Genomic DNA, 21,248 nt, shown 5'->3' with positions numbered 1-21,248 from the left:
TGATTCCATGACAACTTTTCTACTTGAAATAACCATTCCTGGGTTGATTTTGGGGTTTTTTTGGCATCAGATGAACTGCACTCTCACTGTTCACACAGGGGTTTGTATTTAAAGGTGTATAATTCACCTTCTGGCTACGCCGCTTCTGGGACAGGGCAGATTTTTGGGGTTGTGAATTTAGAGCAGGAATTTAAAGCTCCATCCTTGAGATGAAAGGTATCAATCCATAGGGAAATGCTTCCACTGCAGAGTTCCCTGGTGCTTTCCCAGCTTGGACGAGAACAGAACCAAGCGTTGGAATGACCCGATGGACGAGCGTGTCACCCCAGCAGAGCTCCTCCCTTTGCAATCCCCTACGTCTTCCCTGCTTTTCAAGAGGTTTATTTGATTTCTTCCAACGAAATTTGGGACGTGAAGAAGACCAAGTGAGCAAAGAGCCCGGCTGTGCACCCGCCCTTTCACAGCTGGGCTTTTGGCCGAGTGTCCCTCCCGCCGTTGAACGCGGTGACCTCGCTGCCCGTGATTTACTGACTGTTTTACAAACATTTCCTCACTCTGTGAGGTTTGATATGTTCTCCATCCTCAGCAGCTCAACAGAGCCACTCAACCACCGAGCCAAACCTGCCTTTGTTTACGGCTTTTCCGGAAATTTTCGCAGAGGGGGGGGAAAAAAAACCCCCAAAACTTTCTCCTTTTCCAATGTTTTATTTTTAAGTCAACACTTTCTATGGTTTATTTGTGCAAAGCAACATTCGGGTACAAGGTATTGCACCGTGTCCAAGTGGGAATTGCTGCCTTTCTAAAAATAAATGTGGGGGTCATGTGAACCAGTGCAGAAAAATCTGAAGATACCAAATATTACAGGACCTTTACATTTGGTGGTTCTTTTTTCCATAATATTCCGGGCCTGGATTTTTCTGATCTCTTTTTCCCACATCAGTTTCTATAATAGCGCACAACGTAAAATGATGAAACACAGGAAGGAATCTTCTTTTAAACAAAATTATCAGTGTTAAAAATAACAGCCCTATTTTCCCTCAGTGTGCATTTTTTTTTCTTATAAGGGCTTTATTTAGTAGTCTTGCCATTAGATATAGCCAGAGAGTCCAGTAATATTTCAGCAGCATTTTATTTCATTAAAGCTTAATTTTCCTAAATGCTAATTTGCCTCGTGTGCCTTAAAAATCCCATAGATTTAATTTCATATTTTGGGCAGGGAACTTGAAACTTGGGGGCTCTTTGGAGGAGGAAATCAGACAGCTGTGCCTGTTCTTTGCGTTGAAACTGAGCACAAATTAAAATTAGAATGGGATGGGAATGTTTTCCTTGCATGTTTTCGCAGTGGAGATACATTTCATGGAAATGGCCTTGTTTGGATGACAGTTTCTCAGGGTCAGGGTGGAATTTCTAGGGGAAAAAAGGAGATAAGAATAACCTGGGCTGCTTGGAGAAGGGCATGTGGGGCTCCTCATGCCCAGGTATCCAGCACTCCCAGGAGTGGGAATTCCTCTCCCTCCTCTGTTTCCTTTTCAAAAATACATTTATTAACGTATTTATTGTTTCTCTTGGACCTGACCTACAGCAAGTCCCTCTCAGTGTTCTTTTTTTCTGAAAGAATCACTTCCCTGTGATATTTCAGAGTGAAGAAATAAAATCAGCTGGTTTATTGAACACTTTGTTGGAAATGGGCAGTTGATGATACAGGAGGTAAAGGAATTTAGAGAAGGTCGTGTCTTCTGTGAGGTGTGCAGGTCACCCAGGACTGGGTACCAGATTTAAATCTGTTTCTAAATGACAAAGCTATTCTTGGTTTTGTTTTCAGTCCTGCTCAGTCTGTTCTTTGAGCTGGATCCCAGTGAATGTGTATTTTCAGGCCTGTCTGAGCAATAAATATTTTCTTTGGGCATTACAGACTGAGGAAGGAAAATTTAAATGACCTACAAAGGTGTTGGACTCCTGCACAACAGGAATGGCTGTTGGCAAAATACCTCCATGATCTGGTTGTGTTTCTATCCCGTGGCTATATTACATTTATTGCATTTTTAATCCCGTGAAATACAAGTGAATTAGAATTCTAAATCTTCCTTTTAAATGCATTAGATTATTAATGCTGTTAAAGGAAATACCCACAAATGGAATTATTTCTAGAGGGTTTGTTTGCTTGTTTTAATCACTCAGAATCACTCAGGCATTCGGAGGGAATTTCTATGCCAGGGTACCAAGTCAAAAGGAGAGGCAGAACCTTCACCAAAGGAAAACAGCCTTTAGATATTGAGGGAAAATGCTTTGAAAACACTCTGTGTCTAGAAATTATAATTATTAATTTAATATTTGTTATTTAATGCCAGTGTCATAATGAAAGCTAGAAAGAAATGAGTTGGAATACTGAAGTAAATGAGTATTTAATTAATGTGAATTAAGTAAATTCAAGTAAACAAATATTTGCTTCAGTTTCCTTACATATATGGGATGGAAAAAAAATAAAAGGATGAAAATAAGAGTCCTGTTGAGTGGTTACAGCCCCACAGAGGCTCAGGCTGCTGGAGCAGGGCAGTCCTGCATCCCTGCATCCTACATGGCACATTCCCACTCCGGGAAAAACCCGTTTCCTCTTTCAGTTCAGTGTGAAAAATTGGATAATAAGTGACTGTTACGCGGCACGTGCTCAGAGAAGTGGTTAGAAGGGAGTGAAAGTGGGAAATGTGGAGTGTGGGGTTTGTGTGCCCGAGGATCAGGAGCTGCGACCCCGTGGTCGACTCGTGATCCGGGATGTCCTGTGTGACTCCGGGGGGATCGTGGGCAGGGCCAGCACAAGGACGAGCCTTCCCTCGGATCCTTGAGGGCTTCCCTGGTTTGTGCCCCTCCTTCCAGCAGGAAATATCACTCAGTTTTAATCTTGTGGTGCCGTTCTCGTCCTGGTTGTGCTGCAGGTGAAATTATTGGGGTGAAAACAGTGAGCACTCAAAACAGATTCACTGATGGAACAGATCCTCTCAGGATCTGTTAATTCATTTCTTTGACTGCTCTGCTGTGTCCTTCCCTTGCAGAGGCCAGAATGTCAAAGATCAAGTAGACTGGAGAAAATAAAAAATTCACATTGCGAAAGGGATATAAAAAAATACTTGGAATTTCAATGCATTGGCTTCTATTTATCTCAAATAAAGAGAACAGATCCCCTCAGGATCTGTTGGGGTTTTTTATCTCTCTGAACCTACTTTTAGGATATTCTTGTGCAGTTTGGAGGCTGTGTGACCTCACACCAGAGTGGACAAACGGGCACAAGGGCATCGCGTGCCTTGGCTGTGTCTGAGCTTAAATCCACAGTTCTGGAGATGTTCATCATCCCAGAAATAAAGAGAACGACACAAGCAGCATGTTTGGCCCAGAGAAATTATTGATTAATGTCTTCTTCTGAAAAGTAGGTGGCCACAAATCAAGAAACTGGGTACGAGTCCTGACCGTGGGCGTGTTTCGAAAGCAATTTGGGATGAATCCTGGTGGGAAAGAGGTGCAGGAAAGAGAGAGGGAAAAGGCTGTACTTGCTTGTCCCTTGCTGTTGAGGACACACAGCCAGCTCACCACTCTCTCCACATGCTTGTGGTTCCAGGGGACGAAATAAGTAGCGTGGAGTGGTTTTGTTGCTATGGGAAAAGTGCTAAAAAAGGCTGGATCTCTTGTAGGGCTCAGATCCTTTGGGCATTTAATGTACAATTTCTGCTAAGGACACTCAGAATTATACCTCTGATTCTGAATTGCTTAAATGTTGAAACATATGGTCTTGTGTGCTGTTCACTAGGAAACAACTGGCTGTATCCAAGCTGCCAAAATTCAAATAAACTCGGGCTGTAGGAAAGGGGGGAACCTGCAGCAGCTCAGAGGAACTTTAAAAAAGGGGGGGTTGACTGAAAAGCCAACCTGACATATAGAAAAATAGAATAATTGAGCTAGTGCCATATATCGGTAACAGATAATTAAATGTTAATAGCTGAGAAGTTTTTCGATTAAAAATGAACTGTTTGTGTCCTCTTGGTTTCTTCAGGGGGGCCAGGTTCGTGTCGCTGGCGTTCGGTGCGTTCCCTGCTACAGCAATCATTTTAATAAAATGCAATTATCTGCATAATTAATTTCTTTGACTGCTCTGCTGTGTCCTTCCCTTGCAGAGGCCAGAATGTCAAAGATCAAGTAGACTGGAGAAAATAAAAAATTCACATTGTGAAAGGGATATAAAAAAAAAAATACTTGGAATTTCAATGCATTGGCTTCTATTTATCTCAAATGTCAAGGGCAGTGTAAAATGTATTTTTAAAATGTGTTTTTGTATGGTTTGAGCCCATTCTTGGCGTAGTTGCGAATCTAGAGGGGCCATTGTTCTTTGAGAGAGTTTGAGGGGGTTTCTTTGTACAAAGTGACAAAAAGAAGACTTGGAGTACTGGGCTGCCATTGTTCCTGTGCGGCGCTGTAAAATTTGATTTGAAATTAGGACCTCGGGGCAAGCTCTTCAATAGCCAGTTTTTATTTTCTGCCAGCATTTTAATCACTCTTGGGCTTAAAGTGGATGACCAACATAATGCCTCTATGTTTAATAGAACAGTTCATATCTTGAAGGCCAGTTAACTGAATTCAGGGATCTGTCATCTGCCCAACATTAGTCTTTTCTGTTTCCTGTCTATTTATGAAGATAGCTCTCCACTCCGGCCAGCTCTCAAAGAAGAGCAACTCTTTCTTTCTTTCTCTTTCCTTTTTTTTCCCCCTCCTCCCCTCTGAGTTTCTCCAGTGCTCTGACATCTCTTTCAGTGAGCTCTTAAAGGAGCCGGGCGGGCTGGGTGAGTGTCACCAGATGGGGCCAGGAGGGAGGGACAGATGGGAGAGTCAGATTTCCCAGTGAAACGGGATGACGGGGAGGGAAAAGTGATACACGTTGGCCTAAGCCTCCCTCACCTCGTTGGGATTCACAGGGCAGGGACACGTGGGCAGGGAAATGAGGAAAACTGGGGGAGAAGGACAGGACTGAAAGAGCTGATGGCTGAGTGAGTGACGTTGTGGGACTGCAGCGTGTTCTGGTCCAGTTGCAAAGGGGGTTGTTTGGGGTGTTTGGGTAATCTGAACCCTCGGGGTGGGTTCATCCTGGTGATTCTTGCTCATGTTTGCTGGGGAGGTGCCAGGCTTGTGGGCTGGCTCTTGGCAGCACGTGGTGGAGCTCAGAACGTTCGAGGGTCTGTAGGAACCAGCACTGTGGAGAGGTGTCCCCTGGTGTCCCCTGGTTCTGCAAGAGAGGACTAGCCCAGAGCTGTTGTTCAGGTTTAAAGCCCCTCAGTAAATATGAACCAGCAGATGGGAGGGTTTGCTGGTTTAGAGTTGTCATTTCTCCAGCACTGCTCGACCTGAGGTCATTGTACCCCACAAGTGTCCTGCCCCACACGTGCCCTCCTCTGAGCACGCTGTGGCAGCAGGTCCTGCACAGGGAGAGGGGTCCTACCCCCCCTGTCCTCATCTGGGGTGTCACAGAGAGTTTGGTGAGGTGTCAAGGTGGTTATGAGCACAGGGGGCTTTCTAAAAAGCAAGTTACACTTTTCTTAAAAAGGCAGAAGGATGGGAGTGGATGTTCCCTCAATCATTTGGTTTGGGGTTGCTGTCACGAGTGCTCATTGTCACAGTGATGGCACCTGTGATTAGGGAAGGGACTTCAACCACGAGGCTGTTTCACACTGACCACTAACTGGTCATTAACTGGCAGTGGCTTCTGATTGAGTTAAAACTGGGCAAAGCTGACACCAGCAGCCCAAAGGAAAAGGGAAAATGTTCATATCCCATCACTAATTATGGCCTGTTACACATTACAATTAATTCTTAGCAAGCTTCAATGTTGGGTCAGTTTGCCAGAAATGAAGCAGATTTTGATATTTCAGTCAACATCATCTGATGCCTTTGTTGTCTTTATTTGTCCGTAATCAACAGAATCCTGCTTGTGTTCCACACTGTTCCTTGTGGATGCTGGAGAAGGGTGGCTCACCAGGGCTGGGGATCTGGGAGAGGTTAATATATTCAGCAGCATCAAGCAGAGCTTTTCATTCACGTTCAAATGGGGCTGTGTGGGTGGTTCCACAATGTGGGAAACGCTTTTCATTGAAGAATCTGAATATTTTGTAAGGAAGTGAATAGTTGCAAATAATCTTTTCTGTGGCACTGAAATAAAGGACAAATGAGCTATTCTCAGAACATACTGAAGCCTTATTGTCTTCAGTGATTTAACAGAGCTGTACAGAAAAAAATATTCCAAACTTGACAGATTCATATCCTAATCTTTTGCTCCTTCATCAAGAGACTGTGGGGTTTGTGTGGCTGATACTGCTCTTAGAGGGTTTTCCAATTTCAGTGATTCTGTGATATAATGTAAGGATGAAATTTTGCTCTTGTTGTTTTGCTGAGGTGAGGGAGTTTTCCTCTGACTTACCTGTAGAACATGTTGTTGTCTGCAGGGTTGGGAGGACACAGCCAAGCTTCAGGAGCACCCGAGCCACAATCCACAGCCCTGTTTCCAGCATTCCCATCCGTGATCTCTGGCAGTGATGCAGGGATGAAGTGGTGCTTTTCCTGCAGTGTGCACACATAAAGCTCTGCAGGAATTCAGGGCAGCTGGTACAAGCTCTGTGTTCCCATAGAGTAAAACTTCCAGCCAGTCCAAGGGATCTCCAAGGCAGGGCTGAGTAGGTCAGCATTAGCCTCCACTAAACGTGATTAACTTTATCCATCTCCTGGTGTATTTCTTTCCAATCCACTCCAGTGCTTGATTTAATTTTCCTTTTATGTAAACTCCAAGGTTTAGCTTCATTAGAGTGATTGCAGGGATTCCCTGCACATGGCCTGGCTGCTTCCCTGATCCCTCCGGGGCTTTCCTGCCAACCCCTCGGCTCCGGTGACGTGGGGGCACAAGTGGAGAAGTCCCTGACAGCAGGGCATGAAGGAGCTGTCCTGGGCAAGTTGCTCAGAGGGGAGATCTGGGAGGAATTCTCCTCGGGAAAATGAGCAGCAGGTTGGATCAGGTGGGGAGGGGAGAAGCCCACCCTGGCATTGCTCAGGTCGGGATCTCTGCTGGGATCCAGGCTGGGTGAGGTTTGTGCCTGTTTTCCTGAGCATCAGGTGGATGAGGTGATCAGTAGATATTCTTTTTCTTTTTTTTTTTTTTTTTTTTAAATAATTAGAAACTAGTTGTAAAATTATTTTGGAGAGGTTTAGTGCCCTTATTCTGAATTACCCACTTTGCCTGTCCCCAGAAGAGCATTTTGTGCTCCATGAGCCGTTACTCGTTTTTACCTTCTCTAACAAGTTCAAAACCCAGCCACAATTGTTTTCAAGCTTTGGGAGGTTAATATTGTATACAGACCATTTTAAACTCATTTTCTTATTTAAAAAAAAAAAAAAAAAAGGAGGGGGACTTCTGGCTTTTTCCACAGTATTAGATCTATCATATCAGAGTACTTTATTGAATATTTTATTGACCGTCTGCTTGCCCTGTGCTAACCTGCCTGACATCCAAAGTTTCTCTCTCTCTGGAGATGCCATGTCAGCTCCCATTAAGCAGCTGAGCGTGAATCTTCCCTTCATATTTCCTGTGGATCAGCTCCAGCCCAGCAGGAGGACACTGTGGGCCCTGCTGCATCACGGGGGTGTCCAGCTCTGGCTCGGGGGGGGATTTAAGGTGGTCTAGGCCAGGGTGGGCACAGCACGAGGCTCTGCCCTCTGGGGCTTGGCATCAGCACTCTAGGAGTTTGCTTTCCTCAAATGTAAAGGTATTGAAGAGGAAAATTTCTTCCCCTGGCAAGTTAATTACTTGACTTCTCATAGAAGGAAGGCTTGGAGCAAAAGGGAAGAGAGGGAAGTGCATCATCTGCTTAAATCAGGCAGGAGCACGGGGTTGATGTGCTGAGCTGCTGCTGTTACAAGGGCATTTCAATTGTCTCCCTTCGTTTTCCAAAATTTTATATGTGTTATTAATGTTTAATTTTCCTTCTTAAATTGCGTGATATTTAAATTCTGTGTTTTCTTCCTTCGTAGAAAAACAGGAAAAAAAAAAAGATGTTTTGTCACTGTAGGGTTTTGTGGCCACATAAACACTTTGCTTGCAGAGTCTGCTCTTGCTGGGCATCGGGCTGAGAGCTCTGCTGCCCTCTCAATAATGTGCCCGTGGGGTTTTTTTTGCTGTGCTGTGTGACATTTGCTAAATAATTTTAAAGTAGGTATAAATCTTTCATAATTCCTTAGCTGGCATGGTTGAAATAATGGACAGTGTCATTATGGGCTCTCCTTCACAGGCAGTGATTGTTTGACAGACATTGTGGCGTCCCTGAGCAAGCATCCAGGGGCAAGGGAAAACAGAATTTTCCTCAAAGCCATAAAATATTTTAGGCCACCTTTTGTGGTGTGTTGTTTTAAAATTCTTTTTTAACAGAATCTCAAAATATTTAGAAAAATTTGCTTTCCTTCAAGGAATAAGAATTCACACAGCAGGACAACTGTACCTGTTCTTAGAAAGCTCTCAGGAAAATAAGCAGAGTTGGAAGGACAGACTATTATGTTGAGTTTCCAAGTGTGTTTTCCTTGTGGTGGAGTTGAAGAGGTGGACAGAGCTGGTTCAGATTCTGTCGCTGTGACTGCACCATCCAACAGATCTGTACTGGCAGCAACCCCAACACAAAATGCAATAAGAAAGGGAGGAAATCTAATTTTTTTATTGTGGTTATGGAAATCTGTGGAGAAGAGGGTGTATGGGGTGCAGTCCTTGGGACATGCATGGATTAGGCAGATCTAGCTTTTTAATACCTTTCTTTCCAAGCTTGGTGTCAGATGCTGTAAGTTAATTTATTTTCCCAGTTAGTTCTTGCTAATGATAATAAAACTTTTTTTAAAAGCTTTCCTAATTAATGATCTTCTTGCTCCCAAACAAAAACTATATTGTCTCTGAGAAGTTGCCCGAGTATTTTAAAAACAACGGGCTGTTGGTAGGTTTTATTGCCTCATGAATTTAGGGTCAACACACCTATTATTTGCCAGAGTTAATTTGTGCTGGGCTATTGACTGTCGGGTTGCTGGGGATATCTGACTCTTGTGAAAGTTACACTCATCTCAAATGGTTGTAATTTTATTCCTTGTGCTCTGGTGCCACAATATTTAGCTAATAAAAGAAGGGGAACAGTTGTACAAAGGCAGGTATTTAACTGAGAGCAGGGGAGTAAGACTGTCATTACTCTTGATAGTCCTTCTTTCTGACACTGAATGGTTTTAACTTTCCTTTAGATAAAGGAGAGGGGGAAAGAGGACTTTATAAAAGTAAAAATGTACAAGATACTTAGGGTTCGTAAAAGTGCCTAATTAGGCTTTTAGGCTAATTTTAGGCTTCCAGTTGTAACGGGCTCAGCAGCCCCAAAACAACCAGCTCCCCAAAGAAAGAGGGAAGAGCTTAGTTTCACATCTAACTTTGTATGTCAAGGTGAAAATACACCCCTTGCACTCTCCAAGCTGGAAGCACAACAGATAGTAAAGCCAGCAGTTGGTTTAAGAATTCCCTAGGAAACCATCCCTTGTGTGTTTGCAGCTCAGAGTTAAATTGCAGTCCTGGGGAATCTTTACTTCTGCTTTTCCAAGCGTCTGCTTCCATCCCAAATCTGAGCCATATGTCCTTGTGGGGTAAAAACCAGAGGCCCTTCCTATAAACCAGCCTTCAGATATGCAATGCCAAGCCCAAGTGTCTTGCCATCCCAACTGCAGTGGGATAAGAATCCAAATTAGCACCAGTAAGTCGTGGCCTGTAATGTGGGAGTTGGAAAATACCCATTTATTCTGCAGGATGTACTGGGACATCACATGTTTCACTATAGGAAATTCAGAAGAGTGGTGAGCTTAATCCTGTTGCCCCAGTATTTTCCTAATCAGTTTTTTTAATATGCCAAAATATATTATTATTATTATTATTATTATTATTATTATTATTATTATTATTATTATTATTATTATTACTAGCAGTACTACTTTGGGTGAAAGTAATGCATTTCTAGAAATACCTTTTGCTTCGTTCTGGGCTGGCAGAAACAACTAAAAACTATTCCTAAGCATCTCTGCAGGTCCAGGGAGCACCTGGCAGAAGTTTGTTCTGACATTTATCAGCACAGCCACTTCCTATTAAAAAGGGGGTGGATACTGTGACCCCCAAACCCAGAACTGAGCAATTCTTTGCCTCATTCCCAGCGAGCTCTGGCTTTTGGCCCTCTGCAGTGGGTATTTATTGGGTGAAAAGGGGGAAGCATCTGGTTTAGTACAAGTCTAGGACTTTCCCTGCCTGCCACAGCGATCCCAAGGAGGCACCTGAGGAACTAAAACATCCCTGGTTCTCTTGCACTGAGCTGGAGGTGCACACGATCTCTGTCATAGCTGCTTTATAAATAACCACCCCAATCCTTCTTAAATTGTTTTTACTACTTTTTAGTGGGTGTGCAGCTTTTAAAACTGGAAACCCAAAAGCTGGCTCTGTTCGTTTTCTCATGAAATCGTGGCCAGAGCAGTAAATTCATAACTAAGCACTTACTCATTGGCTACTGTATTATAAATAACTCTTCACCTTGGCCCTGTTTCTCCAGCCATTATTCACTGGGAGTAGCACTTACTCATGAGCACAGAGTAGCAGAGAAGGAGATGATTCTATCATTGCTCACAGTTTTAGGACCCTGGCACATCAGGAGGTCTGTTTTCAAGCAAGGCATCGCTCTCCTCAAGAAGCGGCAAATTTTCCTGCCTGGCAGGACTGTACTTGCAAAAACCACCCCAAGGAATTGCCACTGAAAATCAATCAAAAATCAAAGGAGAGACCAGAGGGGAGAGACTATAGTGTGGGATATTTGGAAGGGCATGTGCCTAAAAGTGGTGCTGTGGTTTATCCTCTGGTGAAGCTGAGGAGCAGCTGAGGAGCACTGATGGGATGGGAGAGCCATCACCTCATCCCTCCTGCTTTCCCTTTGCCATTCCACTGCCTTGCTTTCAAAGTGTAAATTAACTTCCAGGCTCAAAGCTTTCGGGAAGGATGCCAGCCCAGAGGTCATCTTTTCTGGGTGGTTTATTGGCTGGCCTGTGTTTGCCCACATCTCCAGTGTTTACCAGCTGAGGGAGTTTATGAAATTTTGATGCAGGAATTAGGTTGTTGCTCATCTTGTACCTTCTTGCTCATATTATTGACAGTACCAGTGAACTGCTTGAGGCAGATAGTATCTCAGTGATCACTGTGCTCTTTCAGCCCTCCACTGCTGACAACATCAGAAGTGTTTTAACAGGGTTTTAATGGGCAGCCTCTGTAGCTCCTTGGAGGGTTGCAAATAGCTGCCGTGAAAAACCTTTTCTGCCGCTCTGAGCTGACGTGCCCTCCTTTCCTGCCTTCCCTTCCCCATCCAGCTGCTGCCTGTCTCGGAGGCTGCAGCGCTGTTGACAAGTCCTTCTGATTTGGGCCAGGCACTGTGGGCACCGTGCAAGCTCCTGCATCTTTGGGGGGAGCTGTGAAGAGCAACGACACGGCCGTGAAAGCGCCGGGAGGAGCGGAGGGATGAGCCGGGAACCCACCGCGCGTTCACAAATCCCCCCTTCTCCGCCAGCTCTTCCAAAGAGGAATCGTACAGCTTACACCAGTGCACAACAAGGAGCTCACAACATGTTTTCCATGATACCCCAGAGCAGGACTTAACGATTTTGGGAGAGAACAACCTTTATTTTTGAGCTGAGAACAAAGCGGGGTGGAATGAATCCCTCCTTCCCGAGACAAAGCGTTGGTTTGATGGCAGCACTTTCTAGCTGACTGGTTGCCTTGCTCTGCTTGTTACCAGAAATGAAGCTCTGGGCACAGCTTTCTTTGGACTATGGAAAAGCTTTCTCCTCCCCATTTTGCTTAATATAACTATAATGTGCCCTTTATCACACTTCGACTTGAGTAATCCCAGTTTAGAAATAGTGCAGAAATACCCATGGGAAAAAAGCACGGGAAACGTACATTATAAAAAACATACAGGCCAAGCTCAAAAGATCCACTGACATGTAAATTTAATTAAAAAATTATAGGTTTTCAATGAGGGCTTGTGTCTTCAATTTACCAGTTTCCATGACTTGTTCAGAAAAAGTGTTTCTTTTTTGCATTCTTGGTGGAAAACACGCTGAGGGCTATTACAGACTCCAAGAAGAGTCTCTATTCTGTGTCACAGGGAAAAAATAAAATTACCCAAAATATGTACACTTGAAATAAGTAAGAAAAATATCCACTTTCCTGTTTTGCTTTATTTCTATCCTCTAACAAAAGCTAAACTTTCCAGTAACCAGCAGTGCATGAAAAAGCATGTCCTAACTGTGTGAATAAACTTCCTTTTGATTGCATGTGCACATTTTAGGGTATTTTGGTCCTTTCCATAAAAGATGAGTGAGATTGGATAGAAGAGTGGTGAGTGGGCAAGCAGAAGAAGAGCTGATGGCCAGAGGTAGAGGCTGGTTATAAATAGGGCTCGTGATATAAAATATCACTGTTCTAAGAGGATTCTGGCTTAAATAAGGGAATCCCAAAGTTTTATTGAAAATTATGAGTTGCTCCATCTATTACATGTTTAAAGGGAGAAATCCCAGCAAGGGAACCCCACCTTCCTTGATGTCCCAGCACCGAGAGCAGCTGGAGTTGTTGGCTGGTTAAATGTCCTAAATCCAGAGATTCTCCTCAATGTCCTCAGTCTCAAATCCTGAGTGAAAATAAAACTTGAATCTCTTGGCTGCTAAAACTTCAAGGGAAAATCTGAAGGTCTTTGGGACTCACCAGGATTAAATGCTTTTCTTAACTCTATTCTTCCATCTACTCTTCTCTCAGCAAAGCCCGTCGCGAGCTGAACCCCTCCAATATCAGTGTGTTATAAAAGCTACTTCTGCCTAATACCCATTATTGCAGTTTTTAAGGCAGTGGCTGTTGTGGTGCTTTCTTAAGTCCAAAGCAGCTGCTCCAAGGACCAAATCTTTGGGTTAAGAGAGAGAGAAAAACCCCCTTGCCCGTGGGATTTCAGCCCCCCCAGTAAATGGAGCAGAGCAGAGCTCTGACTTTCACACTTCTTTCTGCCTCCAAGCTTGTGGGTTCTGCTGTGAGCTGCAGCACTGAAAACCAACTGTGGTTTTTGTTTCTCTAACTTAATTAATAAAAACAATTCATCAGTAGCTGATGCCTTTCAGAGTGGTTTTTCCCTGAGTCAGCTTACTGGGGAAGAGGTTCATTATAAATTACAATTAGCAAAACAAAAAGAAATAGGCAGAATAAAGCTTCTGATGCGGGGGACTTCTCTCAGCCTCGTTTGTTGGAGGAAACTTGTAGCCAAAGTGCTGTATCTCGTTTATATACATTGTTCAGTGTCCAAAATGAAAAAAAAAATGTTAAAAGTGTTTTATGAGCAAGAACAGAACTTGCTTGGGGATTATCTGTTTGAAATTCTGGAGGTTATTATCGAGCCAGAAGTTTGTAGGATGTACTAACCTCGTATTTGGAGTCACAGAATCTGGCAGTATTTGTTTGACAGCACTCTTTGAGTGGCAGAGCTTTATGCTCAGCTGTGTGTTCACATGAAGTATTTCAGACTGCAGACATTATTTATCTGTACATAACAACACCCCAGTGAGGCACCTGAGACCTGAGGCCACTGGAGGCTTTGGGGTACCTGGTGTGCCAGAGCCTCAGAGCCAGGAATGAGAGCTGGAAGTCCTTCTCCTTCCTTTTTCCTCCCTCTCCTCCCCTCATCCTGCAGCACCAAGTGCCACATCCCACAGTCAGAATGCACTTCAGGGTGATGGTGATCCACGTGCTGCTCCTTCCCGTTGGGTTGGATCCTGACTAAGGGAAGAAAAAGGAGCCAGTGCTGGTTGAAGTTTATTGTTATTATTATGCAGATTGTTTGTCACCTGTGCTGGTTCAGTTGCTGCTTTGAAGTCAGTCTTGCATTAGTGTTGTGCCTTAGGCAAAGATTGTTTGCTGCTTCGCTGTCTGTGTTATTTCACTTGCTTTTATGTTCACTTCTATCTCGTATTTTGCTCTGCCAATTTGGATATAATTGTATGAAACTTGGCTTTTGGTTCTACCCTGTGACTTCTTCTCACAGGAGCCATCCTTTAACCCTGCAAAAAGACATTCGGTGAATAAAAGGCATTGGATTGGCCTTGCTATTCCTGAGTTTCCCATGAACAAAGATGAATTATCTTTAATCTTGTTTCCTAACACATTGTAAACAGGATCTTGTAAACAAGATCCAAATCAATCAGAAATCACAGTCCCATTCATTCAGAAGGGTGTCCCATGGAGTTATGGATCTTCTGGTTGGACTCAGTGACCCTGGAGGTCTTTTCCAACCTGAATGATTCAGTGGTTCCTCTGGGTGCACGATGTGATTCCTGGAGGTGTGTGAGGATCCAGGCAGGTTTGGGCTGTGCAGGATCAATACAGAGAGATTTAAGGGGTGAATCCATCAACTGCAGCTTTTCTTTAACATCATGGAACAGAAACCAGTGTAGGATTGCACTGGTTATGTCACTACTTGAATTCTCTCTGTCTCCTTTCCTTTATTCCCAAATGGGCTTTTATCCCATTGGGGACAGGCAAGGTGCTGCACAGCCAAGGGGCAATTCCTTGCTTCAGGGTTTAAGAGTTTCCTTAAAAATAGACCCTGTGTGTAACTCTGTAGGTAAATTCACCACAAATAATTGCTAAAATTTCCTTATGTAGCCTGTGCTTTTTCAGCACATGAAGCAAATGTGAGCTGCAGGGGCTCAATTAAAAAAAAAAAAAAAGGAAAATAAAAAATAAAATATCCTTGTGCTTCCCTATGAAGGTTTGTGCTTTAGGAGTGAGATTCCCAGGCTGTCCTGGGCACAGCACCCACCACAGGGTGCCCAGGCCAAGGCCACAGCAACAGGAGAAAGCTGAGCCCCTTCTTCATGCTTTGTAATATCCATTTGTGTTTATGGTCTGATCCTGAAGGGTATCAAGTGTATAAAATATGTATGTTTAAGTGATGTATTTGAATCTCTTAATGTGCTTTTAAGTGTTTTCCTGACGATGTGCTTAGGTAGGAACAAATCGGGCTCGTAGGGAAGGTGAAACTGGGGATGCCTTGAGCTTCTCCAGGTGGTTTTTAGGCAGGGCTGGAGCAGGGTTTGCTCACCAGGCTTTTTGCCTCCAACCTGGGCCAGCCAGGTACGGATCTGAGCTGTCAGTGAGCAGCTGCTCAGTGATGCTCCTGGTTTTGGCAGAGGCCTGAGCAGCTCGTGGGGAAGCCTCTGCCCTGGCCTTGTGTTCCTCAGTGAGCAGAGCTGAGGAGACTCCTCCTGCAGGGATTTCTAGTCACATGCTGCAGAGTGTTTTAGGCAAATTTTTTGTTGAAGCAGCTGTCGGGTGAAAACTATCAAAGCTGGGTTTTGTTCCTGCAGATCTCAGAACGCCCGTCATGGGTTCCCGGGGCTGAAAGCAAGTCATGTGTGGCAAAGCCACGCTGCCAGGCTCCTGTGCTCTGGAATTTAGAGGGAAATGAAGGATAGTCTCTCTCTCTCTCTCATTTACTTCCATGGCTGTGTCTTGCTTTATTTCAGTGCTCTGAGGTCTCGCGGCCTCGGAACTGGGCAGGTCATTTCTAAAATGCAATATTTACCCTCTGCCACTTATAGGCTGCGTCCTCAGTGACAGAATTGATTCAGTTGGTGCTGCTGCACTTTTAATGTTCCCTTTTATGTTCATGTTTGTTCCAACAGAGTGGCCACTAGCACAGACGACTTGAACTTGTATCACCCGCAAACTGACAACGCTGGAGCCACCAGTTTGTCATTATCCCTCCTAGTGTATCTGATTTAATTTTGCAACAGTGGATTAATTCTTAAAATTGCAGTGCTTTTTGCTCGTTAATGGTCAGTAAACGATTCGGGGCCGGGGGGGGGTTGGTGGGGGAATGGAATTCATCAGTTTTGTAGCCGTTTTAATTCTTCTAGTTTTAAGTTGTTCTATAAATATGCCTTTATGGATGCAGTTTTACTAGCTTAAAAAACATCTAATTGAAAACAGTTGCTTAAATCTCTTTGGATCAAGGAGGCAGTAATAAGCAAAGAGAGTATCTTATCCCTGCAATCCAGAAACGCTTAGTGACTGGTATCCTCGGTGCATGTGTAATCAGCTTCTTGTTTCATCTAAAAACCTTAGCTCTTTTGGTGTGATTTAGTACCTCCCCAGCAGCATGGCTTTCCTGGGCTGGGAGGTTATCAACCAGCGAAACAAAATATAAACCAAAAGTGGCATAACCCCCAGAAACGTTTGTAACACTGACTCGTTCATGCCATCCCACCCTGTGGATGGTGTGCTGTACATAGGAGAAAAAAAAAAAAAAAGCCTGATTTGATGCCTGTAAATGAACGTTTTGCTGCACATTATGTAATGTTATTCTTGTGACTTAACGTTTGCATCGGGCAGGGCTGAGCTCTGCTCTTCTGTGAGGCCCCCAGCAGATGAACCCGTAGCTCTTAGAGGAGATCAGCCCCTGCTTTTACCTATTGCTGCTGCTCCTGAGTCCAAAACCTATGAGCTCCAAGGGATACGAGCTGGGATATGGATACCTTTGCTTCCTGGAACAGCTGGATTCCATGGGACAGGGTTTGGCCAGGGGCCTGTTGGGATTTGGGTTTGGTGCCTTGTCTACTGTTTGTTTAATGTCAGAAATGTAGGTCCTTTGTGGCTGATGGGATGCAATGACTGTAGATCCTGTGCATGATGGTGGGATACTTGGATTATTTTAAATTATGTTGCTAATATATTTAAACAAGAATTATTGATGACCACTCTGGCTGTCGGCCTGGTTTTTTAAAGGCTTGTACCCGCGTCCCTCCGGTTTGGAATGTGGTGCCATGGTGCAAAGTGATCCTCAGAAAGTGCTGCACCAAACCTCAGAAGTCTATAAATGATCCATGCCTCGTTTCCAAGCTGGGGAACCAAGTTAAAAAAAAAAAAGCCAGTCTGTGCTGGTGGAGAGGGAATGCAAAACCACAAGTTTTCCTTCGTGCAAGTGGGAAGTAAAACAGGTTAAATTACCTGATCTTTAGTGAGCATTTTTTCTGACATCTGTGTTCATTCATCTGGCTTGGACTGTCCACATGGGCACTTGTAACGTCTCATTAGGGGCCATAATTAATGGAGATGGTAATTCAATAAATTGCAAGCACACGTTTAATAAGATTTTTCACGTATCTTGTTCCTTATTGCTTAAACAGGCAAACTGTGACACGGATCTCCATGGGAAGAAAGTCAGAAAGCTTTGTCGTTTTTCTTTATGATTTATTTGCTTTTGAAATGTCAAATAATTTCATGCAGCTTCATCAATCTGAAGGATTAAAGAGCTGTGGTGGCATCGTGTCTCAGGGCACGGGTACTTGGGGCAGGCTGCCTGCCCACAGCACCCGGGAGCACACACTGCTGCAGCATCTGACTCCTTGTCCAGGGTTAAAACTCAAGAGTTCAACCCCTGAAATTCTCTCCTTTTTTCTGAGTCTTTTTGATAAGCAAGCAGCCCTTCACACAAGGCCATTGTTGGAAAGCCCTCGTTTGGGGGTTTAGGAAATGCGTAAGTGTGCTCTGCCCATCTAAAAGCCATCCATTACAAAAAATAATCAGGCATCCTTTTTTTTTTTTTTTTCTTGTACATTTGTGTCATTCTGCGAATCAGAAGCGTTTTTTTGGACTGAGGGCAATGTGCTTTGCTTTTGGAATTCCTGAGTTTCACTAAAAGCCCGGGGCATGGTTTGTTCAGGAGACCTGAGGTGACCTGTGAATGGGAGCTGCTGTGTCCCTTTGCTGCTTAGCAAGATCACTTTAAAGAGAAGTTGAAACACAGTGTCCAGATATAATATGATAACATTTTAATCCAGAGGGAAAAGCAGTATTTTTATATTAGTTGACCTCCTGAAAGCACATTCTCATAGCTCTCCTCTGAGATGGGCAGTTTCCTCATTTGTAAATGACAAATCTCAGATGGAAAAAAAAAAAAAAAATGAGGTGACTTTCCTGAACCCAAAGAAATCCCTTGTGCAGTCAGGAGCTGAAGAGTTCCTGTGAAGGCTTTGGATTCTGTGTTCCTGCACACAGCTTTGGGTGCTGAGCTCTGGGCAGGCTGGGGAGGTGTAGGAAGGAGGAGTATCTGCTTTGTGGGTTGTTTTGCTTGTGATAATGCCCTGTCTCATTTGGGAACCGGCCTTTCCATTCTTCTGGACTTCAAATAAAGCCTTAGTTTTTCTCCTAAATCCCTGTGATTGACTGTCTGTAAACATGCTGGCAACCTCAAAACTAACAAGGAGGAACCTGCTCACAGTCCCTGCAAAGCAGGAAACGTCGTGTTTGAGCTGCTGAGCTGCCCTTGGGTTCCCTCCTTTGCTGGGATCTCTTTTTTTCAGTTTAAGGCACCTCAGAACTAATGAAGAATCTTTATGGTCATTACCTTGCAGTTGGATTAATTTTTAAGCTGTTCCAGCTTCCCTCAGAGGGTGAATCTCCCTGTGGGTGATCCTCTCCCTGGGAGGACTCCCAGCATCACAAAGCCACATCTGCCCAGAGCAGCACGGCCCTGTCTGAGGTGCAGCACCAAGTTCTTGCATCAGCTGGGAATTTTGTGGGATTTGCTTCCATTTGACAGTGTTTCCAGATGCAACTGTCTGTTCCTGTCCGGGGCCCTTTCCATCCCCTTCAGCTGGGTTTGGGTTTGGGGCTCTGCTGCTTTGTTCTCGCGGTGTGAAGACAGATGTTATTTCACTGCCCTGTCTGGAAGCTTTTTCTCATCCCCCAGTTCAGTTATAGGTGCTTGTCTTTTGAACCCAGGCAAATTCCACTGGAAGTGTTAGAAAGTGAGCTCCATTTCCAGTTATTTCAGCGATCCCTCCTCTCTCTTGCGCGGTGGGTTCGGAACGCGTTAAAGCCGGTGGTAAAGTAATTTATGAAGGGCAGATGGAGTTCAAAAGGTTCAAATATACAAGTTCAGTTCCAGCCTCGTTTGGATCTTCACACCTCAGTGTCCCAACAGAGAAACTGGATACTGAGTTTTTACAGGTTTCACTGTAAAAACTGAGCCCTCCAGAACTTTCAGTAACTAATGGATTTTGCAGAAGTGATTTGACTACCCTGGATGTCCATTAGCTGGTTTGCTTTTATGTCTTTGCTGGAAACCTAAATGGCTTTTACTTGCACTTTTTTTTTTTTTTCTAGTTATATGTTTGCAGGAGATGTCTTTTGTGTTTCAGTAGCCAGTAGGAAACGAGTGATGTGCTCAAAAAATTGTGGGAGCGTTTAGTCACGGTCTGGTCCTGACTAGAATTTAAACTGTGTGTTGTCAAGAAAGTTTCCATCTGGAGCTGACCAATCCCACGCTGACTACATGCAGTTTTAATCTTCTGATTCTTGAATTTATTCTTTTTTGTGTGGCTTTGGTGGTGTTCAAATTTAATCCCCAGCAGCTACATTGTGTTTGAGTCTATATTTCCCTCCTTTCCTTGCTTGTCCTACTTTATTACTGTCAATGGATTTTGAAATATCCTGAAAAATCTGTGTTTTCTAGTATGGGGATGATTGACAAAATACCTTTCTACCACAGGGGTAGTTTAAGAAAGTTTCCTCTTGTATTTGTTGAGCTGCCAGATACTTGGCAAAATTAATTCCTTGTAATATACTGTTCCTAATACTGTTCTTATTAGAGGTGCACACCTTTGATGGGCAACTCTTAAAAATACCTTGCTGATTTAAAAGAGTTTTTCACTATGTTCATCATCTATCACTCACAGTGAGTTTACCTACATTACATCACCAAGGAGAATTAAATTTTTTCATTAATATGAAGAGCAACCTGTTAAAAAAAAAAAAAACCAAACCAAAAAACTCCGAGAAAAATCAATAGATTTTCAGGTACATTGACAGTTCTGGAAATTTTACACGTGGAAAAAAAGTGGCTGGCAGGGGAGCAGAGGAATGATCAAACCACTTCCATTTGGAAGAGAGGGCTGGGCCGGGCCGGGGGGGTTTCTCGGTGTCGAACAAGCGCTTGGGAGGAAGGAGGTGTTGGATGGTTCACCACACGAGGGATTTATTTTGTGGTGGAAAATCTAATCTTTCCGAGACCGTTTCTCTGGGGTCTGAGCCTGAAGTCTGCTTTACATTGGGAGATTGGCATGAAATCCACAGCCTTTAAGAGGATAAAGGCCTTTGTCTCCAAAATGTACATTTTTTTTGGAGCTGTAAAGGCGGCGGAACGAGAAATGGTTTTAAGTATATAATGTTAAGATTCAACCTTGTAATCCTTTCTCAAGTAAAAACATGGCATAGATCAATTTTATCGATTCATATCTTTTTTTTTCCATGTGTTTGAGAGAATTCACTGGGAAAAAAAAAAAAACACAAAAGGAAAGCTTCCACATTTAACTAATGATTAAAGAACTAAAAAAATCAACTTATAAGGACCTACTGTGACCAACCAGAGTGGCATCTTTTGGTTCCTCTCTAGGCACCATTTGATTTCTGGGCCAAGCACAGGAGATTTTAAAAACGAAATAAAATGAAATAAAATACAATTTCTCTTATTGCCTTTCTCATTTACGTGGTCACTTTAAAAAGGATCCCAAAGCCTATTTGTATATAAGGATAGAAGAAACAAAATCAAGAGGAGTTGACAGGAATGAAAAGACAAGAGACTCATTCAGTAAGTAAATTAGAAATTATATCAGATAAATAGATGAAAACAAGAGCAGCTCCCTGACCAATGTCAGTTGTTGTGGCACCGCTGACTTAAATCAGTTTACACGACTCAGGGTTGGGGCAGACTAATTTTTTAATCTGAACTTCCAACTTTCTTGCTTTGTGTATTTAAATTGATGTTTTCTAACTTCATAAATTAACGTGCAACAAAAGTAGAATTGGCAGAGGAACTCACAGGGAGAGAAAAGTGATAAAATAGATGGGATGTCTGATGATCTTTGATATCAGAGGATCCCAGCTGTTAGTTTGTCCATTATAATGAACATTTGCATGGCTGCTTTTATCTTGGATGGACTGGGATACTCTGGCTGATGAATATTGACATGACTGGAGGGAGATTACATTGATTTTAATCACTTAAGGTCCTGGCAAGTACATAGAGATGTGATTTGCTTTGTTCCACCTGAAGGTATTGGAATCCTCCTGATTTAGGGGA

At 43.4% G+C, this 21,248-nt stretch overlaps 1 protein-coding gene across 10 annotated transcripts in view; it reads left to right on the top strand.

Annotated features, from left to right (window-relative positions):
* Positions 1-21,248, top strand: part of BCAS3 (BCAS3 microtubule associated cell migration factor) — a 316,293-nt gene that overhangs the window by 196,572 nt on the left and 98,473 nt on the right. The window contains exon 24 of one of the 10 annotated variants that reach the window (XM_064678046.1): positions 15,790-16,863. The exons of the other annotated variants lie outside the window; for them this stretch is intronic. Within the exon in view, the coding sequence (XP_064534116.1) occupies positions 15,790-15,815 (26 nt within the window). The 3' untranslated portion in view covers positions 15,816-16,863. Of the gene's footprint in view, positions 1-15,789; positions 16,864-21,248 lie in introns of those variants that run through there. 10 annotated transcript variants of the gene reach the window in all.

Source organism: Pseudopipra pipra, chromosome 21 (genome assembly GCF_036250125.1).
Source record: "Pseudopipra pipra isolate bDixPip1 chromosome 21, bDixPip1.hap1, whole genome shotgun sequence".
Classification (NCBI taxonomy): domain Eukaryota; kingdom Metazoa; phylum Chordata; class Aves; order Passeriformes; family Pipridae; genus Pseudopipra; species Pseudopipra pipra.
This window is presented reverse-complemented; position numbering and strand designations above follow the sequence as displayed.